A 9338-nucleotide genomic window follows, 5' to 3' on the forward strand; every position below is an offset into this window, starting at 1 on the left:
TTTCTGTCTGACCTGTTTCAAGTTCTAGCAGTAACTGTTGAGTGAAATGTTTAATTCATCTCCTCCTAAATACTGATTAAAAAGTACCATTTCGATGCAGGCAGGAAAAACACTACTGAAGCATCTGAGCTTGGTTGTTAAATTACATAATCTCACTTTGTTCCTTAACGTAACTGTCCACATCCTCTCAGAGGGGATAGCAAAGATTTATTCTTTTAAAGATTATTCTTCCAGCAGGGAGATGATTCAGTGTGATTTTCTTCTGGCCAAGTGAGCTGTGCTAGTGAGGCAGAGCTGTCCTGTCAGCAGTGTGCCCCGTGTCAGAGAGATCCCTGTCCTGCAGGAAGGTAATGCACCCTACTCGGTTTCTTTTTTCTTCAGTTGTGTGTTGTGGGTTTTTTTTTCTTTTCTTTTGGCAGACGTCCTTGAGCATTTGAGACGGATGTGAGAGAGTTTTTAGTCCTCATGCAAAACAACCAACTAAACATAACAGATTACATCAGCTCAGGCTTTTCAATTCCTGGATGGCAGCAGAGTGCTAATCCAACCGTCATCCTGGATTTCATAAACTGAAACAAGGGAGGCTGGCAGGAGCAGCGCTGCCGGATTGAGGAAGCTGACGACGGTGCAGCATGTGGGCAACACACTGTATAAAGCTCATAAACTTGTAGGCTGATGTGTGCAGCTACCACCTTGGATTCTGTACTGCTGCTTCCCTCGGCACAAGGCACCAGCAGGCTTAGCATTAAAGCCTGCTCTTCGGAACTGAGAATTTACTCCTGCAAGACATGAAGGGCTTCCTGTTTCTCACACTCCTCCTGATGCCCGCGCACGCTGGAACTGCTTGGAGTGCGAAATATGCAGTAGATTGTCCTGAACCCTGTGACAGTAACGCATGCAAAAGTACCTTGCGCTGTAAGAGAACGGTGCTGGATGACTGTGGCTGTTGCAGAGTGTGTGCAGCTGCTCTGGGGGAGACTTGCTATCGTACGGTCTCGGGTATGGATGGTGTCAAGTGTGGTCCTGGGCTGAAGTGCCAGTTTTACACTGAGGAGGATGACTTTGGTGATGAATTTGGTATCTGCAAAGGTAACAATATTCACTTTGCATGCACCCACCTTAGCAATTTGACAGCAACCTACATGTAGAGCTTGCCTCCTGCTTGAAAGGTCTAAAATGGGATTTTTCCAGCTCAGCCCTTATCCAAGAAGAATGTGTAAAATACAGGTGTTAACATGTAGGAGGACAGGGTTATTAATGTTGAGAATATTGTTTAGATTTGGGGACATATGTGAGGAAATATGGATGGGGTGTGCTTGGAAATGAGATTTTTGACTGGGACTTGGGAGATGCAGGCACTAGTCCTGATCCTTCCACTGATTTGGTGGGTGGTTTCTATAAATTGCAAAGACTTTAATCCTGCAAGTCCAACCTTGTCACGAGGTCCCTGCTCCTGCTGCACTCTCCCTGGGGTGAGGTTCCCTCGGGCACTGCCTGCCGGCTGCCTGCGCGGGGACCAGGTACTCTCTCTGGGGTCTGAGAGATGGAGATAACAGCACCCCCGAGCGCCTGGGGACATTGTTTTGTTTAATTCAGTCCTGCCTTTGAGGTGCTCAGCTACCCTAGGGATGCTGTCAGGGGAGGCAGAGACCTTCCTGCCTGAAAGATGGGAATAACAGAACAGGAGCTGACTGAGAGATGAGCAGCCAGCCACTGCTCTCAGCTTATTCCAGGTATGCTGCATGCTGATTTCTTTAGTCGTAGACTAGAATAGCATTTTTCATTTAAGAGTGATCCACGCTCCATGCAAAAATGAGAGAAATAGGATGAAAGTTTTTTAAAATAAATCATTTTAAAAAAAGGTTTTGCAAAATGTAAATGCAGCGAGTTTTCCTGTGTTCATGTACCACTTCAGTAAGTAGATACAGATATGCCTTTGAATAACTTCCTAAAAAGTGAAGATGTCTTGGCAGTTAAATATCAGGAGTATTAATAGCCTCAGTTAAAGTAATGATTTAGGACCAGATGCTGCAAAAGTCATTTAGGCTGACTCACATATAGCACACACTTATTTACATTGGTATTTAAAAACAAATTTATGTGCATGTTTGAGAGTGAGACCCAAAATACTACTTTTATTTCTAAGGACTCAAAATCTATGCATATAAATGTCATATCTTTGGTACACACACCAGAAAAGTGTTTGACTGAGATAGTTGTCTGATCTTCAGTTTATTGAAAGTTACTGCAGTGAAAGGTATGCCTATAATTCTTCTAACATTTCTTTTGGATGATTATATAGTTTTCAATGTCCTCATAGGAATTTCTTTCCAATAGCCCACTTCAAATGGAAAAAAAAAACACTGAGAGACATGAGATCTGAATCCCTGCAGCTGAATCTTGGAAGCTCTGTGGAAAATATTTTCTTTCTTATTCCTAGCAAGTCAGTGAAAAAGCCGTATCTTGACTTAGAGTTGTAAATTTGTATCTGAGGCTTCTATTCCCCATATATTTATTTGCACTATTATTGATGTAATTTCCAATTCTTTTTCATTTTTTCATGTCAGGTCTGAGATAGTACAATGTCTTCCTGTATGAATGTGAATTTTATCAGGCAAATTATGAGGCCAAGTATTATTTTTTTATATCCACTATGATACCATATCACTCACTCATTTTGATAACTTCCATGTTTGTACTAATTCACAGGGTCAGGATGGCTCTACTGTCTCCAGTTTCCTGCGACTCATTTACTTTGAAGTTGTGAAAAAATGATCTGAACTCTCTGTTCTTCAGTTTCTTATTTTTAAAATGTGTAAGGCATGGACAGAATAAGTTTCAGAGCAATTTCTTGAGCACTTTTAGTGTTACAAGACTGATAATATAATAATCATATTATTATCAATAGCAATGCCATAACTGGCCAAACCAGACTAAGAAATACTGGTGGTCTGCACTTTTATTACTAAATACCCTCTAAACCTGCAGTATAACTGTCACAGTAAAGACCCTGCTCTTGCACCCCCTTAGATCACTAGGAGCTGCTTCTGCTGAACAAAACCTTCTAACAACAAAATTGACTCAGATCTCGGTTTTATCAAATCTGAAGAGCAGCATCAATGACAGATTATTCCACATGGAGCCAACTGCTTTGTCTCAGACTTGTTTCCATGTTGCTGTGCACAGCATTGCATCCCACCACTCTGAGCTGAGCAGCTGAGCACCTGCAGCAGGCAGATTGATGCTCCATGTGGTGTGTGCTCTCAGTTTGTCCCTCGGGGAGAATTGTGCACACACAACCTGTTTCACTTCGGCAAGGCTTTGTTTTTTTTTCTTATGTGGACAAACAGCAGATCAAAGAGTGTCCTTGCTCAGAAAGGGGAGTCTGGGGAAGCTCATTGAAGTGATCCAGGCTGGAGGAATTCACCGTGCAGTTGCTACAAGGGAATTAGTCAATTTCCCAGCGTTTTCATTTATAAAAGCATAACCTCTGGACATGCAGAGAATTCTAAAATACTGATTTCATTTTTGGGCATTAGCCTGATTTTCAGATAGCTGCATGGCAAAACTAAATATTTGCGCTGATTCAAAAGGAGACTGGGCAAGCTCAGAAGGATAACCCTGTTGTGGGGTTATATGCTCAGAAACCATGTCTGGCTGAGGAGGTCCCAGAGCTGAAGATGGGGAAGAATATGATAAAGGAGGTATCATTTCTGCTTATCACGGTCATCTTCTCTCAAGTGTTTTGTGGGAACCTAGTCCAGCCCTGAATGGTCGTGCATCTGCCCTTAGGAGTTGAATTTGAAACTCTCCAGGACTTGCCATTTAAGGTGACCATGTACCCAGGTTGGCAAGAACAGCCTGGGCATAAGGACCTTTCTCCTGGGACATCTCAAAATTCTCTTGTGATGATCTCTTGTGTGGTGGTTTGGAAAGAGTTCATTGGAGCTGGATTTTCCTTGTCTCCGTCTCTTCAGCTATGGTCCTGGGAAGATACCCTGTTCAACAGCAAGGTAGAGGAAGTCAAGGGCTGTGACCCCAGTTTTAAACCCTCCGGGAAGTTATGTGGTCCAGCAGAATATGTGTCAGCTATGGGATAGGGCAAATCCTCTGCACCTGACTTAATTTTTCAAAAAGCATTTTGTCCCATCCTGACAGCTGCCCTTTGGTGCTCCACTGTGAGCATGCTCAGGGACAGGAGATCTGAATTGGGGCAGATGACCAGGTGACCAGATGCAGGTATAACCAGCAGCTGCCATAATGCCTGTGATCCCTTTACTGCGTACTCACTTTTCAAGCTGGAGATGTAGGTGAGCTCTTTGCTGTCTGCCGTGGGAAGTCAGACTTTTGCTGTATGAGAAGACATCGGATAGGAGAAGGTTCTTCTCCAGGAGCGTCTCCAGGAGGAAGGTGCATTTGCTGGATAGCTCCTCAGGGTTGGGCAGCAGTCTCCCCTGAGCAGATAAGCAGTGGCCCCAGCCACAGGCTGCCCATGCCAGCAATAAATTGCTGCTCTAAATCATGACAGTCAAATGAGTCACACAGTATCATTCCCAAACAGTGAATTCAGAAACTTTCTGAAGTTTTCTTTTCTAAATCCAATGTTAATCCTTTAATCAAATCCTTTATGACTATATACTTACATACTCATATTGCCTTTAATTTACATTTCAATATTACAAGTGTTTCACAGAAGGATTACTAATAACACATTGTAAGTAAGTTATAGGAAGAGAAATTGTGTATATAATGTGTGTCAAGGTTTGTTAAAACTTGCAAATACTTGTAATAAGCAGATGGCTTGCTGAAATCCTGCAATTAATGTTTAGCTGATCTCCACTCAAAGGTTTTCCACTTTTAAGGATATAAGCAGACAAGCTACTAAGACAGCAGCTAACTTGGATCACTGAGGACTGCTTTGCTATATTACTTTTTTTCCAGAGTGTCCCTACGGTACCTATGGCATGGAATGCAGGAAAACCTGCAACTGTCCCTCTGGCATCTGTGACAGAGTAACTGGGAAGTGTCTGAAGTTTCCGTTTTTTCAACTGTCTGCTTCCAAGCCTCCAAATCGACGAAAAATCGTTTCACACACAGGTAGGACTTTGTTGGGCAGTTAGTTTTAGCAGAAATCACCTTGTACATGATTTACTGCCATGCTGTGTACGCTGCGTGTGAGTCGTGTACTTTGCTGGAGCTGTGCAAACAGCTTAACAGCACAAGGTACATTTATGTTTCTTATTGGCAGCTCCCCTAACATAAGGCAAGAGTTAGGTAAGCTGTAACACATGGTAAAAACATTCTGAAATCCCAACAGGAGTGAAATACTTCACAGCTGTTGCATGCGCTAGGAGCACGGCATCTTGTGTGCAATGGGAGGCTATGCCAGGGTTTGCATTAGTCACTTGAGATGTGGCGCATGTACCTGCTATGTGCAGAATAGGATTTCACTAAGTTTTATTACTGTTAGCTAATATATGGTAAAAATAACATCCCAGAGCTTTATACATTTCCAGATGTCAGTAGGCTGTTTCATGAAATGTTTTATTGTAGTAATTTATCACATTATTTCTAGAATAAATTCTTACCTGTAAGATTATGTCTGAAGCCTAAAACCAGAACTTTCCAGAATTAAAACTGCAGAGTTTTTGAAGCAGAAAAGACTTCTTTAAAGCTGGGATTAAAATTTCTTCCCGTTTTATTCTCCACATGGTTCTACAGAGGTATATTTAACTGAACAATGCTCACTCTAAATTTAAACTATCAATCAATGTAAATATGAATATGTTAAATAAATATCAAAGATTTAATCATAGACCTACTGGGAGCTTTACTAGGATTTCACCCCAAAGTATTCAAATATTATTTCTTCTTCAACTGCAGTTTGTATGCCTTATTTTAATTTTCTCCTGTTAGAGTAAGCTATCTAGAGTTTGCTGCCTTAATACAGGGTTTATCTTTCCCCCTGCTCTCCATTTAGTTGGACAGAAGCAAATTTCTACAGCTTATGACCATGCCATATTTAAAATGATCTTGATTTCAACTTCATGAGATGCATCAGTTATGAACTTTTTGTATATTCTGTATGATTGTGCTCTTTTGCCTTTTCCAGCTTTTGTTACTAAGGGTAATGAAATCACAAGAAAAAATACTTCTGTCTTGCTTTTTATTTCTTGTATCCAGCCTATATTCCAAATCTTTCTAAGTAGCTTGTTTCCATCAGTTCCTCTTTCCCTGTCCTCCTCTTGCCTTTGCTCGCAAACCTTCTGCTGCCTCAATGTTTAGCAACTTGTCTGCTCCCAGCCAGAGTGAGATACTGACCCCATTTTTTTACCAGTGTAAAGGTTTCACACTGATTTCTGTCCCCAGAGGTCCATCACTGGAGGTAGACCAGGGACCCGTGCGTAGTACTGCATGGGATGGTCACACACAGTTTCATTTAATAGTGGTTAGAGGTAGCTACAGCACTTAGGACAGATCCTCAGTGAATTAAACCAGCTGTGAATACCTCTGAATTTTAAACATACAAGTTTCTGGCCTCTATGTTTTATAAAGACATTATAACTACATATACCCTACTAAATTTAACATAGCCGGAGCATGTTCCTGTATGTTGCAATTTGACCACATTCATGGTTGAACAGTAGGGCAGTGGCTGGCATGCTTTGTCCCAGTCTACTCAGCTCTGCAAAACAACCTCAGCCACAGCTCAGGAATCAGTGTCAGCCAGGGATCATTTCCAGTGGGCAAACTGGATATCTTTTACCCTTTTTTGGAGAGTGAGAGAGTTTAGTGTCATGCACTAGGCTATTCCATGCCAGCTGGCCTCAGTCAGGGAATAGCTCCAGGCATGCTCAATTTACTACTGTAGCTATTGAGGATGCAACGCTTGGTCCCTTGTCATACTGGAGTGTTGTAGTGAGACTGGAAACAGAACTCAAATCACCCACCTTATGCTTAAACTACAGGAAAGCACATCTGGCTTATGCCATAATTTGCCAGAAATTTTGCAGCTGGATTATTGGAGGGCATTCAGGGAGATTCCTGCAAGATTTGTCAACTATTTTTTGTCTGAAGTGTTCCCAAAAAACAGGGATATTACTCTAGGACAATACTTTAATTCTCTCATTTTCATGAAATCCACCTTTATGTTTGTATGTTTTCAGACAATGACATGGCATCAGGGGATGGCAATTCTGTAAAAGAGGAATTCGTTAAGGAGAAAACTATTCGCTCTCCGGTAATGAAATGGCTAAATCCTCGCTGATATTTACTCACACTCATAAGACTTTCAAGTGAATGCATTTCTCACAGATTATTGAATATGCAACAACACACTTTAAGAACAAAGTAGATGTATAGCATATGAAAATGTAACCTCTGAAGGCAAATTGTTATTCTGTTTCCATGAGAAAAATGTTTACTTAAAAATAGACTGTACAGTGTATATGATTTTTAATATCTGTTTCGATAAGTATTTGAACAGAAATGTATTGTGGATTCCTGAATGTACAGTAATATTTAAAAAAAACAACACAATTCAACCCTCCTCATCTAAATAATGCCAGAGGCTAACTTTTGCAGCCTGAGGCAGGGAGAGCTCTCATTGAATTCAGTGGACAGTTTGAGTGAGTGAAACTATTGGTGTGGAGCCAGTGTGAAAGAAACTCACATAAACAAATCCCAGGATAGCAAACAATGCCCCTGAATCACAAGAATAATAATAGCATAAGAGCACAACAGTGTGAATTAAATAAACCAGTGTTAGTCATTAGTCGTTTTCTGGTTTTTGGAAGTTTGGTGACAATTCCTCAGAGATAAATACATCTTTCTTCAGTAAGAAAACACCCAGCATTTAAGTTTGTACATTGTGAATAATTTAACCAAGACACTGCAGCCATATATTGTATTTAGGTGGATTTCTAAAGTTAAATTCTGTACAGAGAAGCAGCAGCTTGGTAAATTCTACAATTTGTAGATGGGGATCTGAAAAGAAACAAGCTGTTTAGCATTATTTAAATATATATGTTTCTGTAAAGTAGCTACTATGGTGTGTTAAGGTGATGTCTGCATTTCATGGGGAACAATGGGTCCAATGCCAGAGCCCAGCAAATGAACCTTTGTAATTTCCATCTTCATTGCTGGCTGCAGCCCATCTGCCACTCACAGGGAGTTCATCTGGTTCAGTGCAGGGAAGGCTTGGACCTTCACAAAGTGGTAGTAGCGCCACCACAGCCTATAGTACTTAGTTTCTTACTTGCATGAGCAAGCAGTCCCATTTCAGCCAGGAGAATAATTCATATATATTAAGAGTGTTGCAGGAACTGACAGTCCCTCATTCAGTCCAGACTGGGCAATATATTTGTTCCACAAAATAATCCACACTGAGACGGGTTTGCTAGTATGTCTGGGAACAACAGATAATGGAAATTGACGTAGCTGTGTTAGCGTGGAGCTGGATTGCCTGAGTTCAGGAATGCAGAGCACTCATTGGAAATGTGTTTTGAATTGAGTATTCCTTTGAAATCAATGTGAGCTTTGACAGTGAATTCAGTGAAAGAAGGAGTATGCAGTACCTCAGTCAAAGTTTGGTGCAGGATCTGAAAACATGCTTTTAAATCTATGAACAAAAGAAACTCCAATGCCTTTAGAGAGTCCAAATCCTGATTCAAAGCCAGCATTAGCGGATGCAGGCTTCTCTCACATGGGAAAGCAGTGCTGAAAAGTGCTCTAGAACAAGAGAATGGTGACAGTAGTAGACACCCAAATGTCAGCATATCAGTGAAGGCTCTCTTACGGTGATAATTGGACACACATAAACAAAAACATTAAACTAGCATATACCAGATTTAAATGTGGACTGAATGGTTAGGTCTGAGAGGGAGCAATATTATCTTGGGCTATTTACAAGCAAGCATATTGATTCTGACCTACTGTTATCAAAAGCAATTTTTCTTGGTTTCAGTGAGAGCAGGATCAAACCCATGGTCCTTCAGCAGACTGAAGAGAATTATTTAAAGAATGTAGTAAATATTTGCATACATTATTATTAATTTGCAACAGTGTCATAAATGACATTACAAGTTCTTGAATGTATATGTAATAAGCTGGTTGATTAAAAAAAATTGTATGATTATCATTGTTCAATAAAAAAAAACAAACCCTGAAAGCATTGCTGTCTATTTTTCCTATCCATTAATGACAGAGTAAGACTGCTGGTGATGGCACAGCCATGGTGCATGCAGAGTAGGCACTCTTCCACAGAAACCTTTTCTCAATGGCTGCATCCGTTTCAGGGAATTTGCTGGGCACCGTTCTCCATTGCCGAAGCTGAGTAG

At 40.9% G+C, this 9338-nt stretch overlaps 1 protein-coding gene across 1 annotated transcript; it reads left to right on the forward strand.

The window, feature by feature from the left end:
* Positions 1 to 468: 468 nt before the first annotated feature.
* Positions 469 to 9119, forward strand: ESM1 (endothelial cell specific molecule 1). The gene is made up of 3 exons (XM_061469390.1): positions 469 to 1089; positions 4942 to 5097; positions 7167 to 9119. The coding sequence occupies exons 1-3, from the start codon at positions 789 to 791 to the stop codon at positions 7265 to 7267; spliced, it is 558 nt and encodes a 185-aa protein (XP_061325374.1). The 5' UTR covers positions 469 to 788; the 3' UTR covers positions 7268 to 9119.
* Positions 9120 to 9338: the final 219 nt, after the last annotated feature.

Source organism: Pezoporus flaviventris, unplaced genomic scaffold, assembly GCF_033815535.1.
Source record: "Pezoporus flaviventris isolate CSIRO_AGI_PZ_B2104156 unplaced genomic scaffold, CSIRO_AGI_Pfla_v1 ptg000057l, whole genome shotgun sequence".
Lineage (NCBI taxonomy): Eukaryota > Metazoa > Chordata > Aves > Psittaciformes > Psittacidae > Pezoporus > Pezoporus flaviventris.

What these genes read in the sequence shown, in the direction of transcription:
- ESM1 (XM_061469390.1), top strand. Translation starts at nt 789, where the DNA reads ATGAAGGGCTTCCTGTTTCTCACACTCCTCCTGATGCCCGCGCACGCT. An exon ending in TGAATTTGGTATCTGCAAAG is followed by an intron (nt 1,090 to 4,941) that starts GTAACAATATTC and finishes CTTTTTTTCCAG; the next exon opens with AGTGTCCCTACGGTACCTAT. An exon ending in AAAAATCGTTTCACACACAG is followed by an intron (nt 5,098 to 7,166) that starts GTAGGACTTTGT and finishes GTATGTTTTCAG; the next exon opens with ACAATGACATGGCATCAGGG.